At 37.3% G+C, this 21,320-nt stretch overlaps 1 protein-coding gene across 6 annotated transcripts in view; it reads left to right on the top strand.

Annotated features, from left to right (window-relative positions):
* ETV1 (ETS variant transcription factor 1) overlaps positions 1–21,320 on the top strand; it is a 66,831-nt gene that overhangs the window by 26,444 nt on the left and 19,067 nt on the right. For 5 of the 6 annotated variants that reach the window (XM_035316655.1, XM_035316658.1, XM_035316654.1 and 2 more), the window contains 3 exons: positions 8,088–8,217; positions 9,710–9,898; positions 13,559–13,806. In XM_035316655.1, coding sequence (XP_035172546.1) covers positions 8,088–8,217; positions 9,710–9,898; positions 13,559–13,806 — 567 coding nt within the window. Of the gene's footprint in view, positions 1–8,087; positions 8,218–9,709; positions 9,899–13,185; positions 13,333–13,558; positions 13,807–21,320 lie in introns of those variants that run through there. The other variant, XM_035316660.1, reaches the window with a different exon arrangement.

Genomic DNA, 21,320 nt, shown 5'->3' with positions numbered 1-21,320 from the left:
AGATAGGAATAATTATGGTTGATATATAGAATTAACATAATCTAGAGATGAGCAGGTAATTCAATTAATTTAAAATTGATTTTCATCAATACTTGTTTTTTCATCTTTTAGTTCTTAATAATGTAATGCTTTGTGGTTTAAAAAAAAAAAGAAAAACCCACAACAAAACAGAATAAAACCCCTCCCCCTACTCCTAAGCAAGAGAAAATTATTATAGCAAACAATCCTTGTTAATGCAGGGGCATTACTGCTGACTTTAAGGTCCAGAATTATCCAGTATCAGTTGTAGGAAAATATGCTGTTATTTTCCGTCTTGAAACACTACAGTACTATTCTACTGCTTTCAGTGCAGTTCATCTTCACCTGCTTACTGCTTTTTCCTATTTCAAATTCAGAATCAGTATTTTTTTTCTTCTCATACCATGTTATCTGAGAACAGTCCATGGGGATTTTGAGAGCAAAACCCCCCAATTTTGGACTGTCTCTTATTCTTCAACCCCCCATCCTTTCCCACCCCCCGATGATTTTAAAGACTATACTATTATGTAGCATTCTGGCAATGCAGTATTCAAGTAGACTGTTAATTGACATGCACAGTATTGTATGCTTTAGGCTGGAAGAGAAAATAAGCAATTTGCTTCATTTTGCAGAGTGAGTTCTAACTGTTATTAAAGTGCATTTGTAGTTGCATATTTTCCAGTAAAGGTGACAGATTACTTCAAAGCTGGTATTTTCTTTTTGTTAAACAAGATTCTCAAATAGATCCATCTTGCCCACGTATTCTATTCTTGCCAGTTGGCTTTGAAAACTGGTGCTTGGGCTCATCGTTCAGAACTAGCTTCCAAAAAAATGAGATCCCATGCTGTTTCTATCTATTGAGCTGGTAGGGGCTGGAAGGATCTGATCTGAAGCCAAGGCAAAGACTGAATTGATGGAATCATATCTAATAGGTTTGCCAAGTACTGCCCAGTTGTGAAGTTCCACTTTCTGGGAAAGAGCACCAAGGTGAGGGATGGCAGAACACTGATAGTGATACCGGCTATCCACAGATTTCCTTAGAAATTTGACTTAGAGCCAGGCCCTTACATACGAAAGGACTAGTTTGAGTGAATTATTACACCTTTAATTCTTGTTCTGCATGCCTCTTATCCATATTCTTCACAGTTGCTTATATGTATGTAAAGAATTAAAACCTTACTGCCTTTTATTACAGTATTATACATATTTTGCCTGTACATATTGTATTGTTGCAGAGGCATTCATACACGTTCACTATGTTTACTTCCAAGTGACTCTCAAATGCCCAAATACTGATGCATGCTCAGATCCAGGTGGATGGACCCCACCCATGCAGTGGGACTAGATGGAGGCCAGTTGTCTTTAGGGACAAATTCTCTGTCTTCCTTAAGTTCTGATTTTGTATATGCAGCTATAAGATGGGCAGTAGCAGCATATCAAAATCATATATTTCTTCTTCTTCAAAAAAAAAAAAATGACAGCTTTGCTAAGGCATATCTCTTTTCTAGCAGCTTGTGTTCATGAGATCCTGACAATTCAGGTTTCTTGTCTATGTTCAGTTTTTATATAAACTTCCAGAAGAGTCTCTGAAACCACAGCGATGATACACATCTGTGTGTCAGATATCCAATTTGTCACCAGTTCCTTCCAATATCTGGCAGAGAGCAGGACCTAAATGAAATCCAGTTGACTGGAGCTCAGCTAAGATCTGATAGCAGTGACTTTGATAGATCAAATGGATGGAGAACTTGGTGGACTGTGTAGATGTAATCTGCTCAGTCACTTTTGAAACAGTCCATAGTCTTCAAGTCTGGCTCATTTTTGTAGCTGTTTCAGTGGTCAGAAGCAAAAGATTTTTTTTTTTTTTTGCCATTTTCTAGCCGAGAGATTGCATAGGGTGAAAACAATTGCAGATCTTGCCTTGATCTGTGTTTGCAGTCACTTCTGTCTTCACCTGTTGCAGAGATCTGTATGTGTAGACTGTCATTCAAAATCACTGGGAACAGGTTAACTGGAACGACTCAGTTACCACCCTTTATTGTCCTTCTGTCCTCCAAACTCTCTTCACCTGGCATCTGCCCAGTGTGGTGTTTTAATTTCATTTTTTTTTTAGTACACTAGGCTGTATGCCACATTCAGCGGTAGCATCAGTAACCGCCAGAGTATGAAGGAGTCAGCTGGGTCCAGCACCTGCTGCAGCTAATTCCTCCTCTGCATCCCACCAATTACCAGCAACATGTCATCTTAATGTATCTTGGAATGAAATGGAAGAGCACCCTGTTTAGGCATCCTTTTGTCTATAGTTAGATACCTATTCAACGTTTCTTGAAATTCAGAATGCAGCTGTCATCGAAGGTGTGTAGTTCCAATCAAAATGATGTAGATATAAATATTCAGTAAATCTCCAGAATTCAGAAGGCAATTATTCCATAAGTTAAATACATATTTTTGAAACCTCTTCAGAAAATATGTATAAATTCTGGCAATCCCACATGGAAGGTCCTATAGGAAGTATTTAGTTTCATAGTTCATTGCATCAAATTCTTAAACACCTATACTGAATGTACAGTTTAAATGGTAAGTTACTGTTGCAGAATTAGATTGTTTCAGGCCTCAGATGAACCCACATCATATTTGGCTTTATTTATTTATTTATTTTGATGTGTGCTAATAAGAGCACCTAGGGTCATTGCTATCAGATAAGAAACCATCATTTTATCCTCCTGAATGAACCATTAAATAAATGCTGGTTTATTGAAAACAGAGTTTCTTTCTTTCCTTTTTTTTAAAAAATGTTTACCTGTTGTACTTATAGCATAAATAATTCTTTGAATCATCAGGTGAGTGCTGTTCAGTTATACTGAGTGAGGAAAATTGCAAAAACACGTATTAGGGTCCCTGTCCTTAAGTGTATTTCAGTTTGCATTTTGATAGCAGTTTAGAAATGTTATCGCCTGTTTTGTCACAGACATAATTCACATCTTTCTTCAGGCACTGTAAACAAGAGAAATGGTTTAATGGCTCCATAAAAGGCACTCTGTGCTGATAGCTGAGATTAGACCCTTTAGTAATGGATTTTTGTGTGCTGGGGGAAGGGGAGGGCTTGGCAGAGGTAAATGTACTGGAAAAGAATCTTTGAGAGACTCTGATGTATCTGGAGTGCCTGCTGCATTTCTGCGTGCATCGGGAGATGGATTCAAAGTGTGACAGTATTGGCTTTATCAGTATAGGGCCCTGCTCTTCTTGCTTTTGAAATTTTACTGAGTACTGACTTGGGTCACTTCAGTTAGTCCACCACCTGGAGCTGTAGTGATATTCACACAGAAGTTTCTCTGGTTTTGTCTTGCTTTTATGAAAATCAAATCCTATCTATTCAAATTTGTTCAGGAAAGCTCTGTAAACTTACGTTGCCTATTAACAGTTTTGTCTCAATCAGTCAAAAGAAATGAATCAGTTTATTTGCAAAGTTGGGTTTAGACAGTGGTGTGGGGGCATAAAAGTGAAAAGCAATTCAGAAACGCACAGCAGAAATGTCCAGGGCATGATTTACAGTGAATTCCATGTTGCATCCTTTTCTCTGAGGGTACACAAAGCCCTCAAACTTACTGCAGATGAAAGTAGTATTACTTAAGAGTCACTGGAGTTCACTAACAAGCGAGTTTGCTGTTCTTAGTTGATTTAATACCATGATGTAAATGCTACAAGTGTTGATAAGACATTTTTGGCTTTTTTGGTCTGTGGAGTCAAGATTGCCTGCTGTTCACCAGAATCATTGAATTACCAGAAATATTTAATGCCCTTTAAAAATATGTTTATATCTGTTCTTCAGAAAATAAAATCAAATTTTATATTGTGCTGTGGGTAGGAACCTGAAATTTGGAAATTATAAAACAGCTTTTTGCTCAAAGGAGAAATGACTTTCCATTTCATTTAAAATATTTTTGATTTCTTCATCTTGAATAATCGTCTCTTGAATAGAAAAATATGTGAAAACTTTACATTTATATTTGATGCAGTGCATTTCTGGGGCTTTCCCAAGGAAGAAATTCAGTTCTGTCCATACAGAGATGGTACATTTCCTGTTTGTCAGCCTAGGGAGTATACAAATCAGTCTCCTCTAAGACAAACAGATTTCTTCTTTAATTTCAGAGTTCTTAGTAATACTCTTCTTCATTTGCGTCTTAAACTGGGTTTTGTTATGAGCAAAGTGGTTGTTACCTGTTGGCAGACTAATCCCCACTCCAAGGAGAGGAACATTTCAAAATGAGGAGTAGCAGGCCATATTTCTGCATGTTCTGTGTGAGTTCATTACATGGTGACATAGTCATTGATTGCTATAAAAACATTTAAAAACACAGAATACTAATGTAAGACTATGCAACACCATATTAGATATAAAATACAAGCCCTCTTATTCTGCAAAGCTACATAGATGGATCTATACACAGAGAATATGCATACAGTAATGCATTATAGCGTAATCAATTTGCTACAGATGGTAGCAGTTCTTCTGCTTGCCTTATGTCTGTGTGTTGGTTTCAGAGGAGCTCCAGGCAGGGTCTGCGCATTGAGCCCGTTCTGGTGCTGATAATCCTGACTTTCCCCAGTACTTGAGATGAGGTTTTGAAGCCGGCCATCTAAATACAGGTTCTAAAATTGTTTGCCTTTCAAGTTGGGAAGTAGTTATCTGTAAGTAATCACTTGGGATGAAATCTTGGCCCTTGGTCACTTCTTAATAAGGTCGTTATTAAGGCAGAGTGCCTGTTACCGTAATAGGGTTGAGACTCACTTCTGGGGTTAAGTAAAATGAATTTGCCATCAAGAAGAATGAAGTGGTGAGGAGCTGGTTGCTTGAAATGTCATATTTTTAATTTGGATGTGTTGGTAGTTGGGTATGCTGCACTAAAATTAGATTATATAAATAAGCAACCTTGCTCTCGTCAAATGAAAAGTGAATAAAAAAGTAATATAAAAACCAGCCTCACAAAACTATGTGTGTTTTAAAACTCTTTTAATAGGTACACTATGAAATAAGTGCCATACTAAAATGAAGAGCACTGGGTGGAGGTGGCAGTGATAATGTGAGGAACTGTTTTAAATGTTTAAATTTTTTTTAGTTGGAATAAGTCTGTCATCTTCAGCCACACTTAAGATGTGGTTTCAAAGGTCAAATGAAAGCCCCCCCCCCCCCAAGCATAGAAAGTATTTTTCTCAGACTTTTTTCCTTTCTTCCTGTAGAACATACACTTAAAAGTTACAGATAAAGCTTAGCATGGTGACTGTGTCAGGGGACTGCCGGAGGAAGGCTTTAAATTTTACAGCTACATTATCTTTCTGGACGTAGTTAAGATAAAGATCTAATATAAAATCACTTTGGACTATAATGCTTTCCCTAAATGAAATGAAGGCGTTAACCTACTTGATTTGATACACTTTACCCTAGCTTATAAAGCTGGGAGGAAGGTGAGGTAAACTTTAATTAAAACTACAGCACAGATGCCTCCTAGCACTGTGCCCTGTACCTTGCTAGGACTGTACAGTAAGCAAAATAAAATGTACCTCGCAGCCGAAGCAGCAGGCTGGAGCCGTGTTCAGTGAAAGTAATTTAATTAGTGTTGATCATGACTCCAGATGATGGTGATTTGATAAGGAATAATTTAGTACTTAACAGCCTTTTACATGCACCAACTCCATGTGGGAAGGTAAAGCAAATTGCACAAAATGAATGTGCTGCTTTCACTTGTGCCTGTGCCAGTGAGCTGGAAAACTGCCTGTTAGCAGACGTTCAGGCTCTCAGCGCTGTGATGAAATACCCAGCCAGTTCTCCGCACAGGGCTGTGGTGTGGGAGTCTCTGTACTCCCGTTATTTAAAAATAAATAAGGGAAGTAATTTTTCATAACAGATTAACTCTGAGGAAGTAGCAAAGTTAAAATAATAATAATAAAAAAAATTAGAGCAGCGTGTGGCCTTTGTGCAAATATGTGATACTGGCTTCAGAAAAGAGTCTTGTTACAGTTGTGGTTTTAATTCTCCGATCCAAGTCGAAGAGCTTGCCTACCTCTGTGCCGGAGCCACGGTTCTGGAGATGTGGGTTCCATCATACGCATTAAATGCACAGTGTGCATTATTATCTGACCAAGACATGTGAAGATAGTCAGCAGTGAAAGTACACAAGTGTAAACCCAAACCAAGCTACTGGATGTCAGCCTCTTTTGCAATTACAGTAGAAAGCTGACCATGGGCTGCAGTTTGCTTTATTACTACAGTTAAAAACCTTGATTCAAGAAGTCTAAATGGTCTTTCGTTTTATTATAAATTCATACAATTTTATTCAGAAAGATTTCTTCCCTTGTTGTGTTGTTCACTACTTTTCATGTCTTGTTTCCTAAGTTACTGTGCTGTGTTGCTGTGTTTCTGTGCCTGTTTTACTCCCTGCTTTTCCTATGTAATCTTTCCAGACAAATTACTACTGTCCACCCAATACACTAGCTGAATAGCAGTCTTAGAGACAATTCTTATGTGTTTTGTGAAAATACATGGGAAAATAATCCAGCAGTATCTTGCAGATGTCTCAGCTGAGAGATAATAATATGAGCTGTCATGTAAGAGGGTAGGAGAGGATCAGTTTGTAAAAAAGTTCTCTGAACATTGCCCAGCTGTGGGGGATTCTCACCAGTGGTGAGAATCAGGAAACAAGATCTAGCATAATAAACTGGGATTTATTCATTCTAATGCTCACTTTTTAATGTTTCATTTACCTTTTCCTCACAACAATCCTGTCCATGTGCATGCAGGTGTCTTAGTAGAAAGTATATAGCATGTAACAACTTGTTTTTCGGGTCAGGTGCAATGGAAAGGACAAGATTCTTCTTAACAGTAGTAATAATACCTAATTTTGCATTGAGCTTCTCTAACGGAGACTTCTGTATATATGTGGATTTCCGCAGAGGCGCACCTCTTTGTGTTAGGCTGGAGCAAGATGTCCAAACTGTGGTGTTTTGGTGACAACAGCAAAAACCAGTCGTGAGAGTTGATCCCCAAACTCTAGGCTGCTCAGAGTTCAAAATTGGATTTGAAATCTTTTTTTTAAAAAAAAAAAAATAAAAAAAATTTGAAGGGCACGTTTTCAAGCTGTTAAACACCTGTCTTTAGTCCTTTGTCCTCCTAGCCACTAAATTTAGATTTGCCTACATTAGGTGAACTTTGAATTTTCTTCTGTTTTAATTTTGGTTAAGGTTACCTATGAAATAAAGGAAAGTTGGTTGGCTTAAACTAATATGCTAGTTAATTTTATCTTTACCTTTGGCCTTTACCTTAATCTGGACCAATTTGTGCTTCTCATTAATGATGCATTTCTGTCACACTCCCTGTATTCTTTTGGCTATTTAAAAAAGCATGGCTATTTTTTTTTCCTTCATTTGTGTCTGTATCACATTTAGTGTTGACTTCGGTGAGGCCAGAATTTTACATTGTGCATTTTTGAGAAAGCGTGCTAAAGACATTTCTCATGATTTTTTTCCAGATATTATTTGTATAACTAAAGAAACATGTAATCACCCAATTTCATAAGTTTCACTGCAAATTTTCATGTGTTCTGTGGGAGAAAATGGTGACCGATTATATACCTGAGGCTGGTATATGAGAAGTTTATTTTGGAGTAATTTGTGTGGCATTCTTTGAAGTGATCCGCTATTGCATTTGTAGCTAAAAGCTACCTCACTAATATTACTTAGAAACATTTGGTGCCTGGGAAGTATTTTGCCTCTGACAACATTTACAGTAGTTAAGCCAAATATAAGTAGGCTGTTATTTTCCTGCTAATGAGATGGGATCCTGGCCATCATTCTATTAAACAATAAAAGTGCTAATAGCCAATGCAAAGGATCTCTGGTGTCTATTTTTCAGTTGACACACGAAGAAATCCTTGAAATGTTTATTTCCTATATTGTTTTTAGTATTACAATGGTTTAATTAATCATGTGCTTAATTAGCAGTGTCTAGTTTACTTGAGAAAACTCATTGTTAATATTGTACTTGGTTTTCAATTATATTTTCTTTCTCTTTCCAGTGGCTTTTCATGGTCTCCCTGTGAAAATCAAGAAGGAACCCCATAGCCCATGTTCGGAACTTGGCTCTGCTTGCAGTCAAGAACAACCATTCAAGTTCAGTTATGGGGAAAAGTGCCTGTACAATGTCAGGTAAAGCAATCAGGAATATGTCTGCAGTGAGAACTGCTGATTCAAATGAGGACTGACTAAAGAGTTATAAAGCCATAATAGAGATCTTATAAAAGTTCCCTCTTCAGCAGATAGCAGACTGATGAGATAATGCATTTAGCTGATGAACACTGATGCCGTTGTTTACAGTTATATCAAACACATAACTATTTTAAAGCAGTGTTTTTCATCAAAATGCATATTCTCTATTCCTCCTTCATGGGAGATAGCCAGAATTTAGAAACTCGGGGTCCAAGCGTGAAATGGAAGGAGTGTCTGGCTTTCTATGAGTTGTGTTGAAAGTACTTTCAAAATGCATTACACACACTAGGAAAGAGATCAAGATCTGTGTAACAAGCAGGAGATTGGCAGGTCTGAGGTATTTGACATGTTTTGCAATGATACATGTGTGCATTCAAGGATGATTACAATTTGAAATAGTATTTCATTAGGATCTGCATCTTTGTTATCTTTTCAAAAGCAAATTGTCATCTTTTATAAGGGTAAATAGTAAAAACTTTAATTATTCTGAGGGCTTGATATGACTGCATTGACATTCTTTTCATTTGCACTTACATGTCACTCCTTCCTTTAGCAGTGAAGGATTTCTTATTGACATTTCATTCTATTTTAGAATCTTTCATCTAGCTAGTGAGTTTTTGTTCTCATTAACGTACTACCAAAACTGATAGCACTTAAATAAGTTGCATTTACCTTTTTTTTTTGCATGTGAAAGAAAACTAAAAACAGACTGGCACCTTCAACAGTCATAGAGGAATGGTTTTGATTTAAAAAATCAAATTAATGGATTTGATGGGTGCTGGGGGACCTGACATAGGAAAGTATGCAAGTTCATGCTTACTATCTGCTTCTTTCCTGTTTAGAAACAAGAATAATCAAAGTGTACTAAGGACCTTTCCTGGTCTGGTACACCTTTGTATTTGCAGGACTTACACTTTATTTTTGAGACAGAGGCAGAAAACTTATCAGGAGAGCCTGCTGACATCTTAGTGTGGGTAGCTAAGCCAGCATAGCATTGTTTTTCTGGGTCAGATCCCCTTCCTCTAGCTGCATTCATTGTTTTACTGTTTCACTTCGTGGTTTTGTGCAAGCTCTAAGAAAGAGTCTTGACAGGCACTGCCAGCTCTTCCGCACTCTAGTCCAGGTGCATATAATACAATACTATGTTTGTGTACTTTGTGTATCTCTTGTTAGAATGTCACTGTAAGACTGAATCCTTTAAAAATACATTTCTAGGCCCCAGAGAAGAAAATGCTGTTTTGAACCACTTGCCTTTAAAATTATTTTTCCGTGCTCCTCTTTGTGTAGAGAATTTCTCTGCCCCAAACTGCTTTATAAAGTATCTGTAATAAAAAGCTTATATGTGATACATACATTTTTTTCCTGAACATATGTGCTACATGTTTTTGCAGAGAAAATAACGTAACATTCTTTCTCCTTCCTTTTCTGATAGTGCCTATGATCAGAAGCCACAAGTGGGAATGAGGCCCTCCAACCCACCAACGCCATCCAGCACTCCTGTGTCACCGCTGCACCATGCCTCCCCAAACTCAGCTCAGACTCCTAAACCTGACCGGGTTTTCCCTGCCCATCTCCCTCCATCCCAGTCCATTCAAGACAACAGCTTCCCTATGGATCACAGGTAAAACACAGAATGTGTGCAGGACTTATGCAGAAGTTATCTCAGTGGTGGCCACATGTCTGTCATATAGGGCAGCACTGGCTTCAAGCCAGATGAGGTCAGAATGTCAGAAATGTATGTTTTGTGAAAGACTGGCACCCTGCTCGAGGGACTTCAGTAGGAGTTGATATTGGCAATGATACAGTTTCAGTGACCTGCTTCTGCTGACTTGTGAGGGCGATTTACTTGAGGCTAGTAAGTCCCACAAGGTGATGAAGTCATTAACAGATATGAACCTGGCTAATACGTATCTGGCTCCTTGCAAAGAAATTTACCTGTACAAGAGATGAGTAGCAAGAGGTAAGAGATTTGTTACTGCTTCAGAATATTCAATGGAATAGTGGATCATTTTTTGAATCCCTTTAGAAATGTAATATTTCAAACAACTAACATGCCAACATAAACTGTGTTCAAATAACATTAATCTGAGTAAAAGCCACAAGAGCTGGAGACTAGAATTAAAGCTTAAACTGTCCTTAAGTCACCCTGTTTTGTTTCAGTATGTTAGAAGTCCCCAGACAACTGACTGTCTTTTTTAGCTCAGTTTTGCAACAAATATGTTCAGTAAGTTTCCCTTATTTTTGAGACCAAACACTTGTTTGTGGAATTCTATTCATCCTAACCTGAACCTGTTTTTGTTTAATGTGTTGTGTGATTGCTCTGAGCATTTTGAATTTCAGCTATATATAGAGATATATATGTTTAGAGACTTGTCTCAGCACTTACACATTAACAAATTAAGAAGCACCTGAAAAGAAAATCACAGTTGTCGGGAGTGTGATTTGCATGCTTCTGCTCTAATAAGGGCTATTATCTCCAGGGATTTTTGCAGATCGCTTCTGGAGGAGGTTGCTACAGTTTGTATTGCCATTTTGTGCTCTGCTGAGATAGTATTAAATATTACCCAAGATCTGTGTGCCTTTCTGGTGGTAAAGAAACACTGAATCAGCCCTGTAAACTGCCATAGTGCTGTTTCCCCCATCCTTGGACTGTGGTCTAACCACACCAGCCCCCAGTGAAGCCAGGATACAGTTTTGATTGCAAGGGGGTGGATAACTGTGTTTTTGTATATACACCCAAGTTGTCAGGAGACTGAAATCTCCAAAAGCTAAATGGCTTCTGTTCAGAGATCAGTAGTATTTTTCAGATGAAAAACTCTTGATTTAGAGCAATTTATAAAGACAATACTGTAGCTGTATGTCAGCCTTAATTTGAATATTTATAGAGATTTGCATACACCCTAGTTTATTTTCCTATAACCATAACACTTGCTCTGCACAAGCTTTATGAGTTCTTTACATGATTTTTTTTTTCCCCATGTCTTTGAAATTCATGTTCTTTAGGGCATTTTGCACTGATGCTTTCCTTCAGTGATAGAACATAACATATTTTAGTGAAATCCAAATTAGCTGACTCAGGAAGGTATGATTGTAGTGGAAGATATATATATATTTCATCATTTTCTTCTTTACTTTGAATCTTCTTCTCCATTTTTTGAAACAAATGTGTACTTCCTATTTTTGTGCAATTCAAATCTTCCTGATTTACAAGATGATAGCTACAGCAATGAATGTATTCAGAAAATGTCATTTAAACAAATAACCTACCTGTGTAAGTTTGTATATAAATCTATAACTCCAAGCATTTTTCTTTGGAACATGCATTGGTGGTATAAGATAGGATCAGTATCTAGAACATACAGCCCATACATCTTCATACAGGGCATGAATATAAGTGGTCCTAACAAGTACCAACAGGAATCAAATCCACTTGTATAAACAAATGGCTTGATTCCATACAAAGATTTCCAGTACAACAAGTATTATTAACTTCCTTTGAGGCTTTGTGAGTGAGCCTGTTTCTTATTTTAACTTCAAGTTGCAATTTTCTGATTCACTCCTTGACAGTTCTTAATGATAATTTCTGCTTCTTTTTTTGGCTAATGAAAAAAGGAAAAGAGGGAAATGAATGCAGTGCCAGTCAGCCTAACTGTTTCATAATACATTTGAGTTTCTAAGTTTATTTTCTGCAGGTGTAGGTGGAATTGCAAAAACCAAAGTTACAGTGCACTACTCTTTCTATTGCAAAACAGAATATTTACAGCAGCATTAAAAAAAATGATTTTGTCTCCAGTGCTACATTGTAATAGTTTCTATCCCTGTAGCTACCACGGTATTTGTAATTAAGCTATGACAGTAAATATTTGTCAGACCAAGTTCACAGTATTTTGACAGATGTTAGTAGGGTTTAAATTGTTTCAGAAACACATACCACATATAAGATGATATTCAAGGACTGTGTTGCTTATGCAATCAAAACCCTGCTTTCTTCACTCACCCCATTTTCTCCAAGAGAATGCCTGCTTTTGCTGTCATGAGGGAAAGTCAGTTCAGCTGCAAAGTACAGGAAGCTGAAGAGTGATTAATTCTTGATTTTTAGTGTGACAGTGAGAAACTTGCAGAGAAAGACACAGGTTTCTCTCTCTCTCTTTTTCTCTCTTTTTTTTTTTTTTTTTTAAGTGTGCTTTCATGATGAGTGATAACAGGGCTAGAAAGCAGTTTGTTGCAAGATGCATTTGCTGTGGATTAGTGCAGACGCAATTTTGGTAGTGATGGTTGCTGCCACTGGGGTAATCTATAGGAGATGACACGAACACTTTGTGCAGTTCATCAGAGCACGGTGGGAAAATAGCATCTCTATTCTCTAGGCTTCTGAACCTAGATTATTAGATGTCCTAATAATTACATTCAAAACTTTTAGTTCCTGTTTTATGGAAGGAGTAACAAATGTAGGTTCTTGAGCAGTGCTGCATGGAAATGAAGTTGATTTAAAGCTGAATTCTCAGATGTTATGCTTATTGAAGAGTATTTTGGAGTAGTGAGTGGTACCTTGGTTTGTGTGGACTACTTCTTTTATGTGGAAATGACTATGGGAAGAAGTTAAGGCAGGAGGAAAATTCTTAGGCTTTGCTTCTCTTAACAAAAATCTGTACAGTGTCCTTTTTCTGGAGTGTTTAAATTCCCTTCTGGAATACAATACCAGCTTTGCAGGTAGACCTCCCACGGCACTATCCCCAAGAGGAAAAAACTGTGGACTTACACCCTGGCATGATTCCAGGTGGTTCAACACACAATGCTCTTTGTTCAAAATGGTCGTGTTTGTTGTCATGGTCAGAATGGTTTCCATGTAACAGTAAGAACTGCAAGAGTAAATTAGAGTACAAGCAATACGTCATTCATTCTCATGAAACGACAGAGAACTGCACATAAGCCTCTTTCATGTTACTGTGGTAGGAAAACGTCAGTCTTTCTGCTGGTTTGAAGCCGGTACATTTTTGGTTGGTCTCTTTTGATGAGAGAAGATACTGAAGGAAAAGAAGATGGTGGTGGGGGCAGGTACTAGAGCTGGTATTAATAGGTGGGGGGTATGTTACTTTGCTTCTTGCTGTTCTGCAACACAGCCACGATTATAATCCTGATAGCAGCATTTGGCATCATCATAAACAAAATGTTTACTATTGAGGAAGTGATAAAGCCTCTTGCTAATCATGATCTGTGAAGATCTTTGTGAAATGGAATGTAGCTTAAGTCCTTTACATGACCTCTCTAACTTTTGTCCTAGATTTCGCCGCCAGCTCTCTGAACCTTGCAATTCTTTTCCACCTTTGCCTGCAATGCCAAGGGAAGGACGTCCAATATATCAGCGGCAGATGTCTGAGCCAAACATCCCTTTCCCACCTCAAGGTTTTAAGCAGGAGTATCATGATCCGGTTTATGAACACAACGCTATGGTTGGCAGTGCAGCCAGTCAAAATTTTCCCCCTCCTCTGATGATTAAACAGGAACCTAGAGATTTTGCATATGATTCAGGTAGGTGAGACTCTCCTATTTCTGCATAGTAAAGTAATAAATGAGTCCAAGCTAGTGTTATTGATGTTTTGATCGTATGAATTGGAACTTGCTCTTCTGGCTTCTAAATCTCCCAAAGTAATTGATATCCAATATAGCTTACAAAGTAGTAAGATTGCCACATAGTACAAGGTGTCTCGTGCCACTGTTGCCTTGTCTTGCTCTGTGGAGGATTTCATTTCCCAGAACTCTCTGTCCAGACAATACACAGGTTAAAGAAGCTGGAGAAGAAATGATCGTGGGTGTAAAATTGAGCTTTGCTTAAGAGGGGGCTTGCTCTGTATTATCTCATCTCTGACCTCTAAATTTGTATGCTCCATTTTATGAGCTCTTTCATTTGTCTGCCAGAAGTAAAGGACTCTTTCTCCTCTTGCCTGCACTGCTTTAAATCAGGAGTAACTCCACTGAAGTGGGGTTTATACAGCTATAAAACCAATGAGGGGGAAGAATCAGCCAAATCGGTGTCAGCTTCTCAATTTGTGCATACTGCTGTGCTTTGTGGAGGTACATAATCTGTGATGCCAGATTGCTGATGTAGAGAATAAGCTGTTGCTATTAATAATGTTTATTATTATTATTGTGCTTATAGGACTACCAAAATGGAGCATTATTTCTCTACAGGCAGTATAAAATAGAGGAGGTGGTGGCAGAGCCCACTCTGAATAGCTTCTGGTCAAAAAGGATAAAAACATGAATCAAAGGAATAACATTTGAAATTTTAGGTTAGTTTGCCACAATTTAAAAATAATATTTATATTATATTTTGGGAAAGGGAGAGAGAATTAGGGAAGCAAAAAACAGAGTTTAGTAATGAGTACTGAGTAAAGAGGAGAGGGAAGCTGAGGTTAAAATTGCATGGAGCAGGCTGGATGGGGTAAATGAGGTAAATAGTTGATAAGTATGGTGTTGACAAAATTCAGTCAAAACACATCTTTCAATTCCTATGTAAGCGATTTCTGCAGCTCCTCATCAGTCCATGCCTCTGTCCTGCTTTGTGTACGCCTGTACGCCACATGGTTGAAGAGAAGGGATTTCAGTGAGTTCTTACAGTGCTCCTAGGGAGCTCCCAATGCATTGCTTTTATACACACATACCCTAATTTGGGGCAGGGAGAAGATGAGCTTTGCCTGACTTCTGGGCACTGCAGTGCATCCAGTGCTTACCTTCTGGTTCAGTTCCTGGCTAGGTGCTTTTGCAGTTTATTTTGCAAATGCTGTGTGGCTGTTGAATTAAGGTCTCCTTTGAAAGTTTAGCGCATGAAAAATTATTTTGCAATATGATACAGAGAAGATTTTTTTTATAATCTTTTCTATAGCTAACAACATTTTCTATTTAGTGGAGTATTCTGTGTATCGTTATTGTAAAGTGCTTGCTTTAGAACTGGTGTCTATGTTAGAACAGGAGAATTTGGAAAGTAGAGTTTCTCCTCTCTTATTCTTCACAGGCAAATAACCAATCCTTTGATGAATTTGAGTTAGGCATATACAAGGAGGGGACTAAGGAGGAAATATTTGTCCAAGCTAAAGTATAAGACAACATGAAAATAGGTTCAAATTAAAAGGATGAAATCTAGAACTAAACCTGTTCATTGATTAAGGTTCTGAGATACATGTCTTTGGCAGTTGTGTATCTTTAGTCTTACAGAACAGCATGGGAGAGACTGTCTGCATAGTTAATGTGGCTATGGATAATAAATGGGGGACTGCAGCTTCAGGCACTGCCAGTCCCTTGCAACCTTCACAAGCACCGTTATTCATCCTGCTAAATTAAAGGGTGAAAAAAGGCCCTTTTGTAAGCATGCTTCATATTTGGCTAGGAAGTGGGATCTCCTTATTGCATGCTATTACTTTAAAACTGGTTGGCTGCTAGCATTCATCTTTCATTGGAATATTCTTTATGGAAAAAAAAAAAAAAAGCAGAAAATTTTATTCTGAAAGGAAGATGTGCAAACTTGTGTCAATTCTAGAATGCTCTTTGTGTGTGTGTGTGTGCCAGAAAGAACATTTCACTTTATAGTAGTGATGTTTGAGCAAAATTGTTTCTTTTGTGATGAATAATTAGTTTTTAAAAATGTAATAGCTGTGTAACCAGTGGTCATGAAAAATTAATCTGTTGGTATCAGGAAGTACTTTTATTGGCCTCAGAATCACTGCATTTAAGTTGACACATCTGTACACTCCATAAATTGCAGTCAACAACTGTGGTCTGTTGATATTTTGTCTTGTTACCATCTGTTCTCTAGAAACCATCCTTTTCCATCCTTCCTAGGAGTACATTAAATAACCCCTTAGGAAACATAATGTATTTGTCACTGAATCATTGATTTCATTTTTCACCTATGGATGTTCAGGGAAGGAGGAATGCTAGAGTGAAAAGTCTTTTTTGCATACTATTTTACTGCAGCTCAGATAAGAATATAGAAACATATTTAAAAAGTTCATTGTAATGCACCAAGATGTTCCTTTTGGGATGTTTTTGAAAGAGCCTCATAAAAGTTCATTGCTTTTGTGCACTATACTTTTATACTTTGTGGGAAGCTGGTGAATGAAAAGCATTATTATGGAATGATTATAACTCTATTAAAACATGACATTAATTATGACATGGGAAATGGCAGATCAATTAGTTGTAATTGTAATTGCAGGTATGCAATTTCTACTGCAGAATGTTTGAGATAATGGAAAAAGAAAAATGTCAACAGAGTAGAAGCTCTTCCTTATCTATCTATACTTCTAGAAGTCACAATGCATCATATATGTCCAATAAGACTTTTTCTGCCAGAAAAATTTTTGGGCTGCTAGTGACAGATATATTTAGTATCTGATGGTATATCTAGCAACTTAAAACACAAAGATGCAGCCAAGAACATACAGAGCTTGGAGATTTTACGTGGTTGATGAATATATCCTAGAAGCCTTCCCAAGATATTTTTTTACAAGTGTTAATAATGGAATTTCTTGTTCAGTTAGTACTTCTACAATTCAATCCATGTGTTCGGTTATTTTAATGAAAAGGTTTCCTCTATTCTAGGCTTTATTTTGAGGTAGGACCCTTGAAGGCTTGATGCTTCCTACTTCACTTGGTGTATTTGCAAATATACCAAGTAATGACTTTAGCTATGCATGTAGATTAATAATAAAAATAGTTTTGCAATGTTATCTTCAGTTTCAGTTTAAATCTCACATTTTGGTTTGCTCAATTAAAATAGTTATTTTGTTTGTGAAGTTCTTTTGTGCCTATCTCTTTAATCAAGTTCTTTTGTGCCTATTTCTTTAACTGAGAACTTTGAAATCTATCACAAGGTAGTGTTAGAGATTACTAGACCAATTGCTGTTGTATATACTTATTACTGTATGCCAAGAATTCATTTGTTGAAATCTAGACAAAATCAGTCTCTCCTGAGCAGATTAGAGGCATTGACAGGGCTATTCTTGCATTTCAGTGTAGTCTCGTGAATAATAAATTTGAATGGACCTTAGAAAATTTGGATTCTATCCCTGTTGCTTCCAAAGTTTTCTTCTGAGTTACTAGTCACATCACTTGTAGAATGAACTTTTGAGACAGAATTATTATTAGCCCTTATGTCTTCCATGCTGGGTTGCTCATCCCTCTAATTTCTGAGGCCTCACAAACAATGTATACCTTTTGGCAGCACCCAAGAAAGGATAAGAGATATGGTTGGAGGCAGAGGCACATCGGATAGAAACCTGCTTATTTGGGGTACCCAGTTAGCACTGGGAAATTCTTAAAGAACACTGTGTATTAGATAAGTTCAAAATTTAGCTCCTAGGGACTTCCTTTATATTGAAAAGGAAAATATAATATATTATATTTATGTTGAAAAATGAGAAAGTACAGAAACATCAGATTAGGATCCCAGTCCAAGGACCACAAAAATAAGAAATACATAATGTGAAAAAGATTTGGCCGAAATGACTTGACTGCTTTGGCAAACTTCATTGGAGCTGGAATGACCTTTGTTGAGTCCTAAAATTGGCCATTTCAATACTGATAAAGATATTAATCTTGAGGTCAACTTTTCCTTTCTTGAAATGTACTGCCTCATTAATGGCACAACTTCCAATGTCTGTAACAACTGAAGCCGGGGCTCCACCTGCAAAGCTGTTCACTGCACCACTCTCCTTCCCCAAAACAGCTTTGACTTGTGCACTCAAGAAGCAAGAGTTCTGAGACAAAAGGCTATATCATAATTTATTAGCAACAAAGCAGTTGTATAAATGTTGTCCAGGAAGTTGTAATTATGACTCTTACAAACCACCAACATTTCCACCTTTAGGTATAAGATGTTGTTAGCATTCTACTATCCATGTTATAAATGTGTATTTACCTAATGACTGGAACAGAATAAAAAGCAAGAGTCCGTTCAAATACCTGATGTAGTGCTCTTTGAAAAGCAAATCAATGCAAAAAAAAAGTTCCCTAGTAGCACATTCTTCCCTTGAGATCAGCTGACATCTCTTGAAATTTGGGAGTTGCAAGAACAATATTAGAGAATGTGTTGAATTAAAATTTCAAGGGAAAAAATAGACTTTAAATGTGTTTCTTGGAAGTATATTTATTTGCAGATTTCCTTTCCTTTCCTTTCCTTTCCTTTCCTTTCCTTTCCTTTCCTTTCCTTTTTTTTTTTTTTTTTTTTTTTTTAAGAACGGCAGTTGGATATTCTATTGTACCTCTTGGAGGTACAGGTTAGATATTTGGAGATGCTAGTATGAAGGAAGAAAGGAAATCTTCGCTGGCAGTCAGAGTCAATGCAGGTTGGCTTTTTCCAGGATATTTTCTAGTGTTTTGACCAGTGCAGCATTTAAAATGACAACTCGTGGTACTTCTACTACTGTCTTTAATTATATTGGCTATTTTTTCTACAGTGCTTTGAAAATGTAAAGCACTGTGTGAGTGCTAAGTATTATTACTACAGTTATTCCCTTGGGAGATTATTTCAGACTAATAGACTTCACAGTTAAGAAATATTTCTTGATAGTAAGCCTGAATTTTCCCTTTGATCAGTCGCATTCCACTGCTCATAGCTACACCTCTTTGGCTCATCCTAAACAATTCCTTGGTATTAACATACCACCTCTAAATCTCTGTAGACAGTCTGCATGTATACTCTTAGTCTATCTGTGTGAATTGTTGTTGAGATCTTGCTTCATAAATCCTCTAGCTGCTTAATCTTTTGCTCAAATTCTCTCTAGGTTTTTCCTTTTTTTTTTTTTTTTTTTTAAAAAAAAAAAAAAGGCTGCAAATATTTGCAGTATTTTCAGCATAATTTTATAAAATGTGAAAATGTGAAACAGAACTAACCTCATCCTTTTACAGGATGTGGTGTTTCAGAACGTGCATCTCAAAATTGCATCTGCCTATGACCTTAAAGAAATTCTTTTACACGGTGCAATTGTTGTGAATGAAAATCTGGCTGGGATAAAGGCAGTAGGGGATAAGGGCCATGGGCTTGCTCTTGAGTTCGAGGTTTGCGAAGTCTCCCCTCCTCGTTCTTGGTTTTGCAGTTTTCCTGAGTCTCGCTTCTGTGGTTTAAAATATTTCACTGTCTTGTTTCAGGAGCTTGTCTTTACTGTGTTGTTTCAGTGAATGAGCATGGGTTTCATTCAGTTGTTAAGCTGCACTGCACTTTGTACTTGCTCTTAAAACACATAAACACAAATCTACTGTTGGATGGTACAACAGTAGAAACTAATAGCATCTGAGGATGGGAATTTGAAAAACCTGGACTTCGGAAGATTGCTGTGGCAGGCAGAATTTGAACTTTTCTCTTGCTCCCTATCTAGCCGATTCCTTCTACTCACAAATTCTGTCTAAAAGAAATTTGTATTTAGAATAGAATTAATTTTGTAATGTTATCCTCATGAACAAAGGGAAATCTGAACACCGAGTTAATATGAGCATATAGGCAGGAGGCCATACATCTATTTTTCTTTTCAAAGCAGACAATATGATCTGAAAAATTGTCCTGCAGTCCCGTTTTTTTTAAAGAAACGGATAAATATCCTTTAAATCTACAGTTACAGTAAGTGGCACTGGCTAATGATTTGATTTGAGGATTGAGAGCACAGTCTGGATTTACTCTTTGTGCATTAACGCAGGTCAAATGGACACAGGCTGCATTTTAAATCAGTAATGGAAGGCTGAAGCCTGCTTTAAACCAATCACATCAGCCTTACCCAAGACCGATTGATCCCAAGAGACTGAGCCCTGTGAGCACAGCTTTTATATGAATGGACTCTGTGCAGCCTGAAGTTTCATTCATAAAATGGATGCTGAAGGAAAAAAAAAAAAAAAAAGAAACACACCAAACCCTGGAATGTCCATTTATACAAAGCTGAAGGGTGTAGTGTTCCCTCAGCTGCTGCTTTTGCCAGTTGCCTTAAAGTAATGATTAATGCTCCTTGGCCCTGCCTGCCTGTAACCTGACTCCATTTATGGCCTTGGTGTGTTTCTAATGTATAGTGAATGAGAAGGCTACATTCTCAAATCAGAAACATAAACAGGAACTGGTTGGTCTGAATTCCATTCAAATATGTCACTTCAGCCGTGCAGTGTTTGTCCAACTTCGATTTTACAGGCAGGGGATGGAGCGGGGGAGAAAAAGCAACACAGACAGTTTTTTTGCTGTAAGATTACCAACAAAAGAAAGGGAGAAAGGGAGAGAGAAAACACCACTGTGTTTTGTTGAATTCAAAAGGAAGCGATGTTTAAAATACATTTTACAGTTACTGAGGTTAATAAAAGCAAATACATGATTTTAAAGTATGCTCGAAAGATCAGTTCCATGTGGAATTTCAATTCGGAGCCGAATGTATGAGCCTTTGTTTTCCTGTTCTGCTGTATAAAAAGTTACACATCGCCTAGACAGGCTGTTGACATCTGGTCTCAGAAAATGCATTAGATGTTGTCATAGATCTAAAAAACAAAGTTGTGGAAAGGAAGCTGTTTGCTGAAGGTTTTCTTTCTGTGTGTGTGTGATAATTGCACTTAGACATGAGCTGTTGGGGCCTAATCTGGTAGAATTTTGTCAAGTAAAAAGCAAGAAATAGAGCTTAAGAAATCAAAAGTAGTTATCTTTTAGAACGGAGGGTGTGTGTGTATTTATGAGTGCACATACTTGTAGGTGTTATTGTTTGTCGAATTGCTGGTATGAAGGTTAGTAGCAGGCAGAATGAAGAATAAAATCTTCCATTCTGTATATTTTGAAACTGCATAATGATTTGGGAAAAGCAAGATTAATTTTTAGATGGATTTTTAGAGGAGACAGTGACTTTTTACCTCTGTAACTTCAGTGCATCTACATATTTCATACTGACCCTGCTACTGTGACATTAATGCTGACTTTTGTTTTAGCAGATTGTAGCACTGTGTTGAACCATGTAGTTTCTCAGGGGATGATGCTTACAGAGGCAGTTGGACTAAAACCTGATCCACCAGCATTTGAGTTGTAAACA

The sequence above is a fragment of the Oxyura jamaicensis genome, chromosome 2 (assembly GCF_011077185.1).
Source record: "Oxyura jamaicensis isolate SHBP4307 breed ruddy duck chromosome 2, BPBGC_Ojam_1.0, whole genome shotgun sequence".
Taxonomy (NCBI): domain Eukaryota; kingdom Metazoa; phylum Chordata; class Aves; order Anseriformes; family Anatidae; genus Oxyura; species Oxyura jamaicensis.
Note: the sequence above shows the minus strand (reverse complement) of the source record. Positions and strands in the feature narration are given on the sequence as shown.